This window comes from Vidua macroura, chromosome 19 (assembly GCF_024509145.1).
Source record: "Vidua macroura isolate BioBank_ID:100142 chromosome 19, ASM2450914v1, whole genome shotgun sequence".
Classification (NCBI taxonomy): Eukaryota; Metazoa; Chordata; class Aves; order Passeriformes; family Viduidae; genus Vidua; species Vidua macroura.
The window spans coordinates 5,267,490-5,284,715 of NC_071589.1; the positions used below are offsets into that span (position 1 = coordinate 5,267,490).

The 17,226-nt window shown below is 56.1% G+C and overlaps 2 protein-coding genes across 10 annotated transcripts in view; one reads left to right on the top strand and one right to left on the bottom strand.

Moving 5' to 3' along the window:
- Positions 1-10,955, top strand: part of CASKIN2 (CASK interacting protein 2) — a 33,757-nt gene extending 22,802 nt beyond the window's left edge. For 2 of the 6 annotated variants that reach the window (XM_053994740.1, XM_053994739.1), the window contains exons 4-20: positions 195-292; positions 394-539; positions 679-774; positions 1,636-1,766; positions 1,966-2,074; positions 2,208-2,316; positions 2,587-2,681; positions 2,761-2,878; positions 3,113-3,295; positions 3,705-3,826; positions 4,276-4,351; positions 4,461-4,555; positions 4,772-4,882; positions 4,985-5,086; positions 5,311-5,449; positions 5,778-8,283; positions 8,517-10,955. In XM_053994740.1, the coding sequence (XP_053850715.1) occupies positions 195-292; positions 394-539; positions 679-774; positions 1,636-1,766; positions 1,966-2,074; positions 2,208-2,316; positions 2,587-2,681; positions 2,761-2,878; positions 3,113-3,295; positions 3,705-3,826; positions 4,276-4,351; positions 4,461-4,555; positions 4,772-4,882; positions 4,985-5,086; positions 5,311-5,449; positions 5,778-8,283; positions 8,517-8,613 (4,333 nt within the window). In that variant the 3' untranslated portion in view covers positions 8,614-10,955. Of the gene's footprint in view, positions 1-194; positions 293-393; positions 540-678; positions 775-1,635; positions 1,767-1,965; positions 2,075-2,207; positions 2,317-2,586; positions 2,682-2,760; positions 2,879-3,112; positions 3,296-3,701; positions 3,827-4,275; positions 4,352-4,460; positions 4,556-4,771; positions 4,883-4,984; positions 5,087-5,310; positions 5,450-5,777; positions 8,284-8,516 lie in introns of all 6 variants that reach the window. The other 4 variants (XM_053994741.1, XM_053994743.1, XM_053994744.1 and 1 more) reach the window with 4 other exon arrangements.
- Positions 10,956-11,670: 715 nt separating this feature from the next.
- TMEM94 (transmembrane protein 94) overlaps positions 11,671-17,226 on the bottom strand; it is a 50,749-nt gene continuing 45,193 nt past the window's right edge. For 3 of the 4 annotated variants that reach the window (XM_053994766.1, XM_053994765.1, XM_053994767.1), the window contains 4 exons: positions 16,967-17,061; positions 15,759-15,852; positions 15,347-15,517; positions 11,671-14,522 (listed from right to left, as the gene is read on the bottom strand). In XM_053994766.1, the coding sequence (XP_053850741.1) occupies positions 14,450-14,522; positions 15,347-15,517; positions 15,759-15,852; positions 16,967-17,061 (433 nt within the window). In that variant the 3' untranslated portion in view covers positions 11,671-14,449. Of the gene's footprint in view, positions 14,523-15,346; positions 15,518-15,758; positions 15,853-16,966; positions 17,062-17,226 lie in introns of those variants that run through there. The other variant, XR_008440029.1, reaches the window with a different exon arrangement.

The window sequence follows — 17,226 nt, forward strand, 5'->3', positions numbered from 1 at the left end:
ACGGACAGCTTGGAGGGATTTATCAATGTTTTGCTATGGGGAATCTGAGGCACTGGGAGTGGGGAAACTGGGAGGATGTCGCCATGAACAGCCAGTGACAATCCCAGTCCTCAGCCCATGTCCCCGTGCGGGGGGGTGCTGTGAGGACAGCACAGTGGGGCTGGGGGCCACGTTGAGCCCTACCTTGTGCACAGGTTCTCAGCGCTGCACCACGCAGCCCTGGGCGGCAGCCTGGAGCTCATCTCGCTGCTGCTGGAGGCACAGGCCACCGTCGACATCAAGGACAGCAACGGTAAGGGGTGACCCCCAGGCACGGCCCCTGCGGCCACCGGCTCAGCCCCCTGCGCCAGGCCAGGGGCCGTGTCCAGCCCTGCTGAGCCCCGCTGCCCACAGGGATGCGGCCCCTGCACTACGCGGCGTGGCAGGGCCGTGTGGAGCCCGTGCGGGTGCTGCTCCGCGCTGCCGCCTCTGTCAACATGGCCTCGCTGGACGGGCAGATCCCGCTGCACCTCTCGGCGCAGTACGGCCACTACGAGGTGGTAAGTGAGAGCCCAGAGCCACCCATGAGCCCTCTGTGGGGCTCTCTGGGGTACTGGGTGGGGGCAAACCCTGCCGTGCCAGGTGGGAGGGAGGCTGCAGGATGATGCTGAGCCCCTGCACCACGTTGTTCCCCTGCAGTCGGAGATGCTGCTCCAGCACCAGTCCAACCCGTGCCTCATCAACAAGGCGAAGAAAACCCCACTGGACTTGGCCTGCGAGTTCGGGCGGCTGAAGGTGGGTGCTGTGGGCTCTCCCCTGCACCAAGGGCTTCTCCAGGGGCAGCTCTGGAGCCCACTGGCTCCTCTGGGAGCAAAGCACGGGGTCTGGCCACAACTGCTCTCCTTCCATCACAAGACTGAGAGCCTGGCAGACAGCACCTGCCTTCTCCCGTGGCCAGACACAGCCAGATCCTGAACCTGGGAGCTGTGGGTTTTGCCCCTGACCTCACAGCAGGACAGTGTCAGACTAGAAGTGAAGTCAGGAGCTGTTGCTCCTGGTTCTTCACAGCCTTCCCCCCCCACCCCAGCTTTGCTCACAGTTAAGCATGGATAGGCTGAGTTGGCTAATCCCAGCAAGCTCTGAGCATCCAGCGCTGCTCCAGGTCCCCAGCACAGTTCTTGGGGACAGGGCCACACTGTGCTCTGGGAGACCCTGGCCCAGCTAGCACCACTGGGTTGGGCTGGAGCACAGCCAGCCAGACTGTTCTGTGCCCCTCTCAGAGGGGACCAGGGGTATATTTCCATCTTTGGAGTAGCTATAATGTCTGCAGCTATAAACAGGGCAGTAAAAATAACTGCTCTGTGCCTCTGGGTTGCCCTGAGATGCTGAGAGTTGCTCTGGGCTGGAGAGACTGGAGGTTTTTAGGGCTTGGTCTGAAAAGCCCAATTATGGGAAGACTATTTCTGGCTGTTGTGACCTTTTACAGCCCCTCACGACAGTGTGGCCATGCCAAGCACTGTCCAGCTCCGCCTGGGGCTGTGGATGGAATGGACGGGCGGGATGGGGAGTGGTGAGCTGGCCCCAAGGATGAGCCCCTCAGTGGGAGGGTGCAGGTGGGGGTACCTGCACCCAGTTGCTTACCAGTGTCTCATGCAGGTGGCCCAGCTGCTGCTGAACAGCCATCTGTGTGTTGCCCTGCTGGAGGGACAATCCAAGGATGCTACTGACCCCAACTACACAACTCCACTGCATCTGGCAGCCAAGAACGGGCACAAGGAGATCATCAGGTAATTCCCTGCCTTATGCTGGAAAAACCCATCATGGCTTCAGTCCTACTTCCTCCCAAACACACCTTCCTCCTGCAGGCTTCAGCCCCTCATCCTCAAAGCAAGTGCAAAGTGTTGTCCACTTCCTGTCGTAAACCAGCCAAGTGCCTGGCCCTGATGTCCATGTCCTCTGTTCATGCCTTTCCCTCCTTCCTACCAGGCAGCTGCTGAAGGCTGGGATTGAGATCAACAAGCAGACAAAGACAGGCACAGCCCTGCACGAAGCTGCGCTTTATGGCAAAACAGAGGTGGTGCGGCTCCTGCTGGAGGTGAGCACGGTGGGGATGGCGCTGGGGGACAGCCCCTGGGGGTCACTCAGCACCCCTTCCCCTCAGTCCCTTGCCTCCCTTGAGCCTAGTGGCAGGCAGGGAGCTGGCCTTGACCATGTTTCCTCCTGGGCAGGGTGGAGTCGACGTGAACATCAGGAACACCTACAACCAGACAGCACTGGACATTGTCAACCAGTTCACCACCTCACACGCCAGCAAGGACATCAAGCAGCTATTGAGAGGTGAGGTGGGGATGGCACTGAGGGGGATTTCTTCCCTCTGGGACCTGCCTAGGCTCCCAGTGCTCCTCCTGAACAGCCAGTGCCAGCATCCCAGTCCCCTCTCACATGTGCCCCCATCCTACATGTGGGGCTGTGTCTGGGGTTTGAGGCCTTTCTGCAGTATTAATGTTTCCTTCTCTCCTCTTCGTGCTCTTGCTTTCTCCTTTTGCCCTCCCTGGACTCCTCCCTACGCTCTGGCATCTTCTTTCTTCCTCTGTCCCTTGCCTTCAGAGGCATCAGGAATCCTGAAGGTCCGAGCTTTGAAGGATTTTTGGAACCTCCATGACCCAACTGCTCTCAATGTCCGAGCAGGAGATGTCATCACGGTGAGGCTGCTCTCTGCTCCCATCCCCCTGCCCCAGCATGGCCCTGGGTACCAGCCCCATCCCTCTTGTCCCATGGCAGGTCCTGGAGCAGCATCCAGATGGCCGATGGAAGGGACACATCCACGACGCTCAGAAAGGCACTGACCGGGTGGGGTACTTCCCCCCCTCCATTGCGGAAGTCATCAGCAAGCGGACAGGTCAGTGGCCATCCTGAGCATGCTGGGAACAGTCCCCTGTGTGAAACCTTCCCAGCCTTCCCAGCACCTTCTGTCCAACAGACCCTGCAGCCCTGGCTAGCTAGGAGGGAAGGGAAGGACTCAGGGGTTGTCACCATGGTTGGGATACTACTTTGGGGGTTGTGGCTCAGCTCTCCCCGCTGTCCCTGCCTCCTGCATGAGCTCTGACCACGTGTGTTTTGTCTTTGAATGCAGGCATGGTTGTCCCCCGTGTGGCACCTGCGCAGCAGCGCCAGGGTCCCCCCGGGGCCCTCCCAGCCCCCCCTGGGGGGCTGCAGCACCTCCCTGACGAGTGTCCACACCCGGCAGCCCCGAGTGGCCCAGCAGCCTTTGGTCACCTCACCCTAACCCGGATGGCCCCAGGCCCTGACAGCTCAGGTCAGGGGAGCACCTGGGGAGGGAGAGGGGCTGGGGACCTTCCCCTGTTCCCAGCCCTGCCTGGGCAGGGGCACAGGGGGGAGACTCTCTTTCCATCTCTCCATGGGGAAGCAGCTAGATGAGAGGGAGCAGATGCAGGAAAAGGGAGTTTTGGGGAGCCCTTAGAGCAGCCCCTTCTCTCCCTGTGTCTCAGCCCTCTGTGTGTCCCTTGCCACCCAGGTCACCCTGTCTGTGTTGTGCATGCTGGGAGGCAGGAGGGAACTGATGCATTGTCTGTGGCTGGAGGGATCTTGTGGGAACTCAGTGGTATCAGTGTGTTGGCACATGGGTCCTTGCTGGGGACCTCTGTGCCCTGTGTCAACCCCGATTCTGGGGAGCTGCTGACGGGCTCCCTACTTGCCCCAAGCAGCAGGAGACAGAAACAGCGTGGGCAGCGAGGGCAGCATCGGCAGCATCCGCAGTGCCGGCAGCGGCCAGAGCACCGAGGGCACCAATGGGCAGAGCACCAGCATCCTCATCGAGAATGCCAGGGTAGGCACCCTGCTCCCCTGTGCTGCTTCCCTGTGCTGGCTCAGGCTGGAAATAGAGCCCCATCCCCTTCCATGCCTGCCTCTAGCAAAGGAGGGGCTGCTGGAGTTGAGTATCCTACACCAAACACCTACTTGCTGCCAGGACTCATCAGGGAGATGCTTGTGGGGAGACCCTAATTGTTCCCCAAAGCACAGCTTGGCCTTTTTGAGTGGAGCTGGAGGCTATGGGTGACATCACACAGCATCTCCATCATATGCTGTGTCACCTGAGAGGATAGTAAAAAGCCCTGAGCCCAATCCTGCCCAGATATTTTGCTGGGGGCCAGCCTGTTGCTGGGTGAAGCTGTGACCAGCAGCCCAGCATGGGGACCACCACTCTGCTCCTGGGGGTGTGACAAAGCTGGTCTCCAGAGTTGGGTCCTTCCTCCACTCATTCCTCCTCTCCCTCAGCCTCTGCCCTCCACCGGTGACAACCTCCAGCAACACCTTTTGGGATCAGAGCCACACAATGGGACCTCCCCAGCAGGTGAGGGCTGTTGCAACTCCATGGGGCCTTGGGGACAGCTGTCTCTACAGCCCTAGGGGCTGTTCACTGTTCAAGTGCCCCTGTGACAGTTCTCTCTCCTTTCTGCCAGGGCCACAGGGTCTCCAGACCCCAGGCAGCTGCCCCCCTGGAGACAGGGTCTTCTCCCACCAATTCTTGCGTCCTGAGCAGCTCCTTGAGGGGAAGGTAACTGGAACCAAGTGGGGAGTGGTGTCCTGGGTGAGAGGGCTGTTTGGGGCACTCAGCCCAGCTCTTATTGCACCAGAGACACAGGGAACTGGGTCTTCAGCACACAAGTGGGTCTTTCCCAGGGAGATCCTGTCATCTTGCCTGGAGCAGTCAGGTTCTTCCAGCACCTGCAGCCACCATCATGGGCTGTTCTGTGTCCCATCCTCTCCCCAGGATGCAGAAGCCATTTACAACTGGCTGCGTGAGTTCCAGCTGGAGTCGTACACTGTCAACTTCCTCAACGCTGGCTACGATGTCCCCACCATCAGCCGCATGACCCCGGAGGTAAGGCAGGTCCTTCCCCACCCAGAGCTGCCAGCTGTGGGTACGCACTGCCCCGAGCTCCCTGAGCCACTGCTGACCATGGCCCCACTCTGCTCCCCTTAGGATCTGACAGCCATCGGTGTGACCAAACCAGGCCACAGGAAAAAGATCTCTACAGAAATCGGGCAGCTCAGCATTGCTGAGTGGCTGCCCAACTACATCCCGGTGAGTCCCTGGCACTGAGGCTTTGGTCACCCCCTTTCTTCAGCTCTTTTCCCAGAGCTCTCTGACCCCAGGATAAGACAGGATGGGGTCTCTAAGTGAATAGCTTTGACTGCATTAAAGCAGTCAGAGACACCCTAAAAACACAGTCTCCTGGGCCTGGAGGGGATGCTGAAGGTGCTGCCCATTCCTTGATGCTCATGGCAGTGGCTCCATGCTCTTTCCAGGCTGACCTGATGGACTGGCTCAGTGCCATTGGGTTGCCCCAGTACCACAAAAAGCTGGTGAACAACGGCTACGATTCCATCACCATCGTGACGGACCTGACATGGGAGGACCTGCAAGAGATTGGCATCAACAAGCTGGGTGAGTCCCTCCTGCCATGCTGAAGTGGCCCAGGGCAGCCAAATTTCCCACCCAGGTCCCCACGCCCCGTTCTCTCTCAGGCTGGGAGGTGCAGGCATGTCCTGAGCACCCGGAAAGGGCAGTTCCTGGCTGTCCCCAAGAACTCTTGTTGGCTAGCTGGAGCTGGGCCCAGCTAGGTAGATGCCAGTAGTAGTTTGTCTCCTCCCATAGGCAGGGTTTAGATAACCCTGAGACCTTTGCCCCGCATGTGACATAACTACCACTCTTCTTGACCTGGAAACAGGCCTTGGGGGTTGGAGCCGACCCAATGTCCCTTTCCTTCCTGCAGGCCACCAGAAGAAGATCATGTTGGCTGTCAAGAAGCTCAGAGACCTCCGCAAAAGCCTCAACCAAGCAGAAGCAACTCTGGCAAGACGCAAAATCCCCGGTTCCCTGGACATTGTCACCATAGAGTCACTGGAAAACGGGGAGTGCCAGTCCCCACACACGCTCAAAATGACAACCTTCCAGGACAGTGAGCTCAGCTATGAGCTCCAGACAGCCATGTCCAACAGCTGCCATGACACACTCGGCATCAAGAGCAGCCAGGGAATGTCACGGAGCCAGGAGAGCATCGGGGTGCGGTCGCGGGGCTCAGGGCACTCCCAGGACAATGTGCTGTCCCGGCGCCTCTCCAGCCCCTCGCAGGAGAGCCTGGGCAGCGGCGAGAGCAGCGGCAGCAGTGGGCAGTCCTGTGCACCCCCCCACAGCAAGGAGAGCCTGGCCAGCCTGCCGGGCTGGCCCAGCCCCGAGCCCTATGGGAAGCTCGTGTCCCCCGAGGGGCTGAATGGCTTTGCCAACAGCGGCGGCGGGGGCAGCCCTCTCAAGGAGAGGAACCTGCCCGAAGGCACGGATCAGTATGCCCGGCCCATGGCTCAGAAAGGAGCTGGGACTCCAGTGGTCACTCCCTGTACTCCTCCCCAGACTCCTAGCAAGGGAACAGCCCCGTACGTCTTCATGTACCCACACGTCTCCTTGAAATCCCCAACGGCCCCGTCCGTCCTGGGAGCAGAGCAGCCCAAGGCCCTAGCACACCCATACCCTTCCATCTCCCCTGGACAGAAGAGCAGCCTGCAGACGTCAGCCCAAAAAGGCTTCTCCTACCTGCACAGCCAGTGTGGCCCCACAGAGCCATCCACCACAGCCCCCATGACTGGGGAGCATCACAACGGAGGCGAAGGCTTGAAACACAAGAAGCGCTCACACAGCCTGAACCGCTACGCGCTGTCGGATGGGGAGCATGAGGAGGAGGAGGGGGCCCCCAGCAGCACCCTGGGCTCCTACGCCACGCTGACGCGGCGGCCGGGCCGCAGCCAGATGCCACGGGCCTGTCTGCAGGCGGATGCCAAGGTGACCCGCAGCCAGTCCTTCGCCATCCGGGCCAAGCGCAAGGGCCCTCCGCCACCGCCTCCCAAGCGCCTCAGCTCCGTGTCCAGTGCCCTTGCTGCTGAGGCAGACGGTGAGCAGCCCCCCAGCCCCGAGCAGAAGCCCACAGCCCCTCAAGACGTGGTTGATGCAGGTGCCACCCCTAGTGATGCTGGCCGTGGCAGGACAGTGAAGAGCCTGGCAGCTGCGCTGGAGGGAACACCAGGTGTGAGTCCTTCCAAGCCCCTCCTGGCCCCAAAACCACTGCACCTGACTCAGGACTGTCTCCCCCGGGCAGATGTGGGTGAGGGGTCCCACGATGGCAGTGATGCCAGCAGTGCCACACTTTCCAATGGCAGCAGGGACCCCTTTGAGAGCAGCAAGCCACGGAGACGGACAGTGAGTGAGCCCAGCGCTCCTATGACAGAGGTGGCTGCACAGGGTGAGCAGGATGCCTGCTCAGACACAGAGGAGGAGGCCAAACCGGGCGTCTCTTCTTCATCGTCCCAAAACAGCTCCAGTGAGTGCATCCCCTTTGCAGAAGAAGGCAATTTAACCATCAAACAGCGGCCAAAGCCCAGTGGGCATTCCAAGGCTGACGCAGCCGTGCCGGACATGGAGCCTGGTTCCCAGCCAGCAGAGCCCCAGGGCTCCACTGGGAAGGAGGCAGCAGCCCCTGCTGTCACCAAGGAGCCGCCCGTGCTGGAGTTCAACCTCACCGAGTCGGACACTGTGAAGCGCCGGCCGCGCTTCAGGGAGCGGGAGCCGCTGCAGGCGGTGCTGAAGGCTTTCAGCATGGCGGGGCAGGCAGAGGCGGGGGGCACCCCCACACCCCAGTATGCCCAGGCCCAAGCCGTGAGCATCGCAGGCCCCCCCACCCCAGCACCGGCACCACGGCCCACACTGGCTGGGGATGCCTTTGACGATGACAGTGTGGAGTTCAGGATTGCTGAGATAGAGAAAAGCATCTTGTCGCTGGAGAAAGGGATGAAGAAGGCCCCAAGCCCCACCCAAGCCCCCAGCCCCACAGAGCTGGTCAGCACGGCTGTGGTGAGGACACCCACTCCAGGTATGGGGGCTTGTGGAGCTATCTCCAAGGTGGCGGTGGGGCTCCCTCCCATGTTGGTATGGGAGGTGAGGAGGACCTGTGCCACCACCTACCACGAGTCCTCTTCCTTTGCAGATGTCCCTGCCAAGCACACCTCTGTGGCATCCACCAAGCTTGTCTTCTCTGGACCCAAGACCATCTACCAGCAGGTCCTGCAGCCCTCCCGCCACACTGTTGCTCCCTGGGCGGCCACCGAGGTGGTGCCAGATGTGATTGGGTCCCTGCCTGGTCCTGGCTCACTGACGCTGGAGCAGACCAACTCCAGCCTAGCTGCCACGCTGCAGGCGGCCGAGAAGAAGATCACAGCGGAGGAGGCAGAGAGGTGAGGGAAATGCTGGGGTTGGGCCTCTCGAGGTGGGGTTGGGAAGGTCCCAGAGAGGGCAGGAGAAAGGCTGTGCACAGGCATGTCATACCTGCACCACAAAGGTCACACATGCTCAAGCCCAGCTCTGTGCTGAGCTCCTGCTGCTGGGTCGGGTCCAGCCTGGCCAAACCTTCCCCATCAGCACCTGCAGGCTTTGAGCAGTGCTTTGACTCTCTCCCTTTCCTCCCCAGCCACCCTGGGACCGTGCACTCAGCCAAGAACATCTTGGAAGACATCAGCAACATGTTTGATGACCTGGCCGACCAGCTGGATGCAATGCTGGACTGAGGCTTGCTTCCTCCTTCCCCTCCCCGCCCCTGGCTGCTCCACCCATGCCCCTCGTGATGGGGGAAGAGTGGATCCAGCACCAAGTGGTGCTTGCAGGTCTCTCCAGCTGCCTCCCTCCCCACACTTTGCACTGCGGCTCCTTGCCCACCCTTGGCTCTGTGTCACGTGTGACAGCATGGCCTTGGGCCAGTTTCCGAGGGGGTCAGGCATTTCCCACCAGACTGGCAGCAGGAGGAGAGCCCAGAGGGGCTGCACATGCAGTCCTGGAGGCCATGGAGAAGCCCTTGCTTCCTTGCACAGAGCTGAGGAGCCTCCACAAGGGACCTTTCTCTTTCCTTACTGCATTGTCGAGTCCTGCATCTTATTATTTATCCCTTGCCAACAATGTGTCACAGGAGAGACCTCCCTGGGCAGCCGCCACGGAGCTGGCGATTCACTGTGCAGCCACAGCCTCGGCCAGGCCTGACAGCAGCTAAAAGAAGACAGGGCTTGTTGCAATTTGGCAGCTTGTGGAGCGAGAAGGAACCTTTCTACTTTATTTGCCACTTTTCCAAATGCGTCAGCATCGGGCAGCGTGGAATCCAAGTGGATCGAAATCCCTCCAGTGGGACCTACAGACCCCTCGAGATGGGGCTGGCACAGCCTGCAGAGCAGCAGGACATGTGAGCCTTCCTGCCCCTTCCCAGAGTGATGAGGATGGTAATGGCAGTGCCAAAAACCCGGGAATTTGGGCCAGTCCATCTGGATCATGCTGCTCAATGGAGTTTGCCCTCTGCCAACACAGTGCCTATGCAAACCCCCACCCTGGTCCTTCCAGAGTGCAGCAGCATGATTAATGCTTTTTAAATTCTTTTCTCCCCTCCCTTATCCCTTTTTTGGGGAGAAAACAGTCCCTTTTCCCAGTGCCCCTCCCTGCAGGGAGCTGCTGGCACAAACCCCGCCGTGAGCATTGTTCAACAGTAGCGGCATTTGGGACGTGATCCTTCCCCGCGGCTCTGCAGCCCAGCGCGGGAGCTGACCCCAGGTGCACCAGGGAATTCGGCTCAGGAGCAGCTCCCTCGCGATCCAGCGTGGCCACAGCCTGTGGCTGCAGCGGGGAACGGCAGTGAGAGCTCTCTGCATCCAGGCAGGAGGAGCGGCTGCATCGCTCCCAGACAGATTTCTCTCGTAGGATCTGCTCAGTAGTGCATGGCTAAATATGTCCAAGAGCCCCGAACTTGGCTCGCACTCGGCATGCCAAGCAAATGAAAGCATCAGAGCACCAGAAGGGAACCGAAGATTGTGCTGAAGTACCATTTGCTACAAAAATTCCAAACAAAGGGGAAGAAAATTCCACATATTTCCCTTTTCATAAAAAAAAAAAAAAGAAAAATCACCAATGCAAATCCAAACTGGAGAGGGAGAAGGTGGCTGAGAAGGCAGTTGCTTCCCCATCCTGTTGGGAATTTGCAGCTGGATTGGACTGTTTGCAGCCCCTTGTGCTGTTGGATGGGAAGGAGAGCAAAGCCCACATGAACATTCCTGAGGGTCTCTGCTCATGAGGGCTGGGCAGGCAAGAGGTGCCAGCCTGGTTTCTGGGCTGAAAAGCAAAGACAATAAGCCCTGAAAAAACCTAAAATCCCATTGTTGTCTGGGACTTCAGGTCAGTGTGAGGCAGCTAAGACACTTCTTCCCTGGCTCTGATTTCTGTCCCACACTGAGTCCACTGCCTGTGTCTGAGTGCCACATCATGGACATGATGATTTCAAATAGCTACAACCAGTGACACTTTATAAAGAGGTTCACAGAAACCTTTGAAACTGATTTTTACTCTCACGAGTCAACCTGGGACAAGCCCAAGTTTTGGGGTTTTTTTCAATGTTGATAAACTGTAAATGTTTTTTTTTTTTTTAAAGGCCAATGTATATATTTTAAATGTGATTTATTCTATATATTTACTAACCAGAACTACAAGTCTTGGGTCAGGGATAAGAGGACACTGGGGTGGAGCTGCCGCTGTCTGAGCCACCTGAGGGCAGCACAACGCTGCTCTCATTGTCAATAAGGGAACTAAACATTTGGTTTTGCAGAAGAATGCCTATTTTTTCAGCTCTAGATCTCTATTTTGAAGCTACTGTATGGTGTGTAAGTTATGTACACTGCAACTGGGACTAACTGACCCCAGCTGCACCTGCTCCGTGCAGCGAGACAGTGAGGGGAAAAAATAGCCTGTGCAATCACCAGACTGACAACAGATTTTAAACCATCTGCTCTGTTTGTGTTAATCATGTGTTTTGTTTTCCACTAACATCCATTAAGACTAAATTCTATTAAACAGTGGGGCATATTTTACCCTTTTCATAGTTTGGCCTAGTTGTGTCCTTTGTGTGAAATGAGACAAATTTGTCTCCTACCGCTTGAAGTCCATTGAGGATCAGCTTTATCCTGTCCCTTGAGTGCTCCAGGGTTCCTCAGATATTCTCCCCTGGTGAGTCCCAGTCACTTCCAGTGAGGTTAATATTCAGTGTGAGTCTCACCACCACGATAGCAACGTGCTGACAACACTGGTGTCCCACTGTCCCAGCTCTGCCCATGTGACACTTCCACCATCCCCATTTGCCAGGCAGAGCATTCCTCCTTCCTCCTTCCTGCTAAGAGTGTGGCCACTGTTAGCCCAGTGCCTGCTTTGCTCAGGACAAGCAGCCCAGGCCTCCTTATTCCACCACTACTTGTCTTCAGTGCTCCCAGTGCCTCTTCCAGCTGACCCCAACCTTTCACCCATCCAGAGGGATTCAAACCGTGCCTCCAGCCTCGACTGAAGCAGTGCCTGGGATCCAGGAAACCACCAGGTAAGGAAACTTATTTTGTAGGAAGAGGCTTTCAGAGATGGACAGATTTGCCCAAAGCTGAACAGAAACTGGGAAAAAGGCCAGAACTGGATCCCAGGAGCACCAAGCTCTCAGGCTGTGTCTGTACAACAGGAAAATCACACCCTGTGACCCCAGTAGCCACAGACATTTTTACCTTCTTCCTTTGCTGGGTGCAAACTCGTTCCCAACTCTTGGGTGTGTCATCCAAAACAATCATTTATTGCCATTCATATACTGGATGCTTGTGGGTCTAGGTTTGTTTCTTTTTTTTTTTTCTTTTTTATACAATTTACAAGTTTTAATACAAATGAAATATTTTTACATACATCCCAAAAAATTTAATATAAAATATACAGCATTTAAAAACATCTTGATGTAGGAAATTTCCTTCTGAAGCCATGCATTCTGACCCTTAGACACTTCAATAGCTGAGGGAAGGGTGGCACTGGCAAGACCATCCTAAAGGCTCCATTCATACACTTTAGCTCCCTCCAAGTCTAGCTGGGGAAGGAGGATGCAGGAAAATAAACATTTGTGATCACCCAGAAGAAGAAACCCTGAAGGTGCCTCTTCTAGAGGAAGGTGTGGCCAGCAGGAAGCCCTGGAATCTGCTGCTTTTTAACACCTACAACAGTTCATGGCACAGGACAAGAGCTGAGGTCTGGGTGGGGGGAAAGCTGGGACAGCAGTGAGCAGCTCTGTGCTGCCTCTCACTCCAGCTCAGTTCAGCCACAGAGGAGATCATATCCCACTTGTGATCCAACCCTGGCATCAGGAAGGAAAGTGATTTCTAAGGGGCCAGGTGTCACAGATCTGGAGCTGGCATTTAGTGAATTGAGGCTGAGAAAGGTGTAGCTTGTTCTCCCTGAGCCCTGCAGGTACCAGGGGAGTGAGCCAGTCCAGCCTGGCTGGCAAAGGTGGGCAGACACTTGTGGTGCCAGGGAGGAGGCCTGTGCTTCACCAGGGAGCTGCTGGCTCCCTATCCCGTGCAATCCTGCCAGCATGGGATCTCCACATCTGCCCCCCAGCTGCAGGAACTAGGTCCAGGGCTTGGAACACCCCTAGCTGCCCCCCTCCAGCACTCTCAGTGTATTCCCAGAGCTCAGGAGTTGGCTGTACCCAGCTCTGCTCCTCTACCAGCCCCACAGCAGGGTGAGGGTATTGCTTAGAGACACTCAGCTGTGCCCATGCTCTCTGGTTATGCTGAAAAGTGAGGAAGACAAGGTGGAGCAGCAGGGCAGAGCCTGGGGGTTCCAGCCAGCTCCCTGCCTGCCCAGGAGGGATCAGCTGCCACTTGTTAATCTCAGGTACCAAAGAGGAAGTAACAGCCAAATATTGTAGTGTTAATGTTGGGATCAAAAACAGAGCCAGGATTTACCAGCTTTAGTCAGTGTTTAGAACTAGAGTCAACATCTCCAGGACCTCCAAATATTCTGGTAGCCAAGCCTGTGTGCTCCTGTGTGGCCCTTGGCTGTCAGCCCACAACAGGACCAGTGCTCTCAGTACAGATGGGGTCTGGTCAGAGCTCAGGAGCTTGTGTGCTGCACTGGGGCAGATCATGGTTTGCCACAGTCCTCAGGGGAGGGTCCCCCTAGGCAAACAAAGATACCGCCAGAAAAACACGGAGCAGATGTTGCCCAGGGAGGTTATGGCTGCCTCATCCCTGTAATTGTTAAAGGTCAGGTTGGACAGGGCTTGGAGCACCCTGGGGTAGAGGAAGGTGTCCCTGCCCATGGCAGGGGGTGGAACAAGTTAAGCTTTATGGCCCCTTCCAACCCAAACCATTGTCCACACATTTTTCTCTTCAATTTTGTCCCAGTGTTGATGCATAGCTGAGGCCTTGTGCCTTCCTAGCTCGCTCAGGAAATTGATCGCTCATTCTGTGGTTCTGTGTGAAGCCATTAGCACAGAGGGGAGAGACTTCCCAGCACTATCACAGACAGACATGATTGGGCAGGGTTCCCTGTGCCTTGGAGAGCAAGAACTGGATACAGCTCAGTCCTGGATTGGGAAATGAGCCATTCACCAGCTCTGTATTAGACACAACTGCAAGTTGTAGAGATCCTGCCTGGAAAGACATCCCCTCCCTCTAAGGCAGGATAGTCAGGGCTCAGGCTTTATCTTGAGCTGTGGTTTTCTCAAGCAGGCACATTACTGAAGCAGAACAGCAGTTTGGATCACAAACAGGAGAGCAGCTATAAAACCTCTCTGGGGGTTGGTAAAGAACATAAAAGCTGGTTGAACAGGGCTGCAGGAAGCTGAGCCATGCTGGCTCCTTGCAGGCAGGCAGGCAGAGCTGCCCTCCCTCTGCAGCGGAACAGAGGATCACAGGGAGCTTTTCCTAAAGCCCTGTCTCATCCATCTTCTGGCACAGCCAGCACATGGCTGTGACAACGACACTAGAGGGCAGGGCTGGCCCAGCCTGGCTGTTCAGAGACCCTTTTCCACTGTCCCCTTGGGAATGTGAGCTCCCAGCACTCTGGGGACTGCAAGAGGGATGGCTCCTTTGCCCCAGACACAGGGCAGGGAGGCGGGAAGGGCATGCACAGGCACGTACACACAGACAGCAAGCTGAAGTGGAAAACCAAAACGGGTTTCAATAGAGATCTCCTGCTTCAGCAGCCCTACTGGTCCCAGATTCTCCTGCCAGGCCCAGGAAACCCATCTGTTCACAAAGAGGAAAGGAGCCGCTTCATTTTAGCATCACCATGGTACTAACAAATACCTCCAGTAATAAATAAATAAAGGAAGAGCAGCCTGAACAGGCATCAGAGCTTGCAGGTTTCTGTGAAGGTACCTGGTAGGCTGGGAAGGGGCTGCATACCTGTGGGGGGATCTCTGCCTGGGGCCCCGGGAAGGTGCAGATGTAGTTTTGCCAGGAGGCTGTCTGGTTTGCATGTGTGACGGAAAATTCCCTGAGCCTTTGGTGCAGCCACTCTCCCAGTGGCTGTTTGGCCCTGGCTCCAGGGAACTTGAGCTGGGTGCTTTTAAAATGGAGAATTCATCCCCAACTTGGTTTCAAACTGCAACTTCTGCCTCTTTTGGTAACGGACACGGACCCTGGAGAAGAAGAAAGAAGAGAGTCAGTATGCAGAGGGGTGAAAGGTAAGACTGTTCCACTGCCATTCCTGAGCTGCTAGCCCCAAGAAGCAGGGAAGCCCCTGGCCTGGGCCCTGTGGTAGCCTGGGAGGGGAATCAAATCCAGAGAGCAACCCGTGGTCTCAGTCCTACCCCATCCAGCTAAATCCCATCTCCAGGGACACCAGACACAGCACAGAGAGGTCCAGAAACCCTTTGCAGGAACTGAGATGGTGTCTCTATCCCCATCAGGGTTCCCTGTAATCCCCGCTTTTCCTCCCCAGCCCATTTCCTGAATCAATGTTCATTAGTGTTGACTCCCAGCTCTGGCTGTTCCCTGTGCTGGGAAGAACAGCCAGTCACTTTGCCTGCTACTCATTCTTGGCTTCAGCCACTTCCCGTGAAAACGAGTCCCACAGTCCAGGCTCTGTGTGAAGGCACATTTCCTCTGCTGTGATTCAATGCCTCTCTGTCCTCATGGGACAAGATGGACAGAACAGCCCTCCCCAGTTCCATACTGGTGTTGCATAGTCCTTGGCTGTCTCCCTCCCTTTGGTTTGAGATAAGGAAATTTCGTTCTCCCTTCCTGCTCCCAATCACTGCCACTGCCCTTCTCTGACCCTCCTTCCTCCCTGGGAGGTGGAATGTGGGCCTGCACACAATAGCCAGGTGATTTACACAATGCAGTCAGCTTTTCCTTTTTGTTCCCCACCCTGTTCCCAGGGCATCATTATTTTTTGCAGCTCAAGGCCAGCCTAGAGGGAGGCTTCAGCCCTTTCTCCCCATCCTCCCTACAACCCCCATACCTGATTTCATGCAGCTTGACAATCTCATTGATAATAACCACAAGGACCAAGGAAAGAAAACCCAGGAGCCATGCGACTGGAGAGATGGAGACGTGGTTAAAGGTCAAAGAAGAGTTTAGGTTTTCCCAGAGTTTCAGGTCCAGCACAGTCTGTGCCACTTGTCCCAGCACTCTAAGATTAAGAACAGACACAGCAAATCTCAGCAGACCTGACAAACTTCCCAGGATCTGCAGATCAGGGTTCAGGCCCAGATGAAACGCTCACAGCAGAGACCCTTCACCAGTTCAGCAATGGAGATCAAGTGCCATGTACTTGATTCTCCTCAGCACCAGGAAATTGGTGCTGGAGTGGGCCTGGGGCCCTCCTTGCTCCAGCATCCTGGAACACCTTCCCAGGGCCCATGGGTACTCACACAACAGCCACAGTGAGCGTCCACCAACGGTTGGAGAGGGGGCTCTTCTTCCACAGGGGCTTGGTGCGATGGACGTGGGTGATGGATATGAACACTGCAGAGAAAAGGGGATTATTTAGCATCACACACAGATACAGCACTTTACAAGGTACATCAACACCTGTTACTTCTAAGGGATATGGGGCTCATGTCCCTGGAACCAGCCTACCATTTGGGGCTCTTTCAGACCATGCTCCTCACAGCAATTCCAAGTCCCTGGAATGCAGGTGGGGGCAGTGCAGTGGTTGTACTGCACACAGTTATTCACTGTGAGGTTGGTTCACAGCCTGGGAGCTAAAACAGAGCAGGCAAAGGCCCAGGTCTGGGGAGTGGGACAGGGGTGGGTGTGCCCTTGTTCCAGGGCTGCAACAGAGGAAAGCTCCAGCCCAGAGAGAGATTTAGCCAGAGACCCAGGGCTGTCTGTACAGGACCGAGCATTTGCTCAGCTTTTATTTGGGCTCTTCCAAACAGCTGCCAGGCAAAGCACCCCTGCCTTGCCTTGGTGGTCTGAGGGACACAAAAGTACAGCAACCCACTCTCTCCGAAGATGGAGATCAATCAGGAAGCATTTCTGGACACCTGCACATTTCAATACACAGTGGTCTGCCCAGCACCATGGGACATAACAGACAGGGAGCTGAGACCCTTCAGCATTTCCAGGGAGCTGCTGGACCTACCCTGCCATGCAATGGGTGCAGGTGATGAGGGTCAGCCAGGAGCTGGCTCCACCCTCCAGAGGGTTTAAAAAGGCATCCAGCTCTCAAACAGTCACAGCTGCATCAGTCCTCTTTGTGGGAAGGCAATGGGATACTTCACAGAATAGCAGCAGGGATACAAACACTTTTGAAGCAGGGAATATTTTTGGAGAGCTTCACATGCTGCTACTAACTTTCAAGAAGGCAAAAGGGATTTGGCTCTTCTGGTGAGCCTGGACAGAACCAGCACTTCATCAGACTGGTAGGAAGTAGAATCAGTTCTGAGGGTGTTGTCTTTAATCTGCCAGGGTAATGTTTAGTGAGATAGGGGGAATCTGTGCCTGTGCTGTGAAGCCACTGCAGTGTCTGCTTCTGTCAGGGAGTTTGTGCTCTGGCATAGGGGGCAAAGAAAGAGAGAGAGGATGCAAGCCTTCCCCCAGAGCAGGGAATGGGGTTCTGGGAACAGGGACTTACCTGTGTGTAAAACAATCAGGCCAGCTGTGAGCTTCTGGGCTACCAGGAGAGCATTGGAAAATGTTCCAAACCAATCAGGAGCACCATAAGCATTACTAGTGAATGAGAGGACACAGGAAAGTCAACAGTGGGCACTTAACTGACCTGTTCCCACCAGGACTGTGTCCTCCTTTAACAGCTGAGGAATTTGTGTATGAGCTCAGGCTGTCCTGGTACAAGGAGGTGACAGTGGGCAATGATGTAGCTGTCAAGGCTACAGC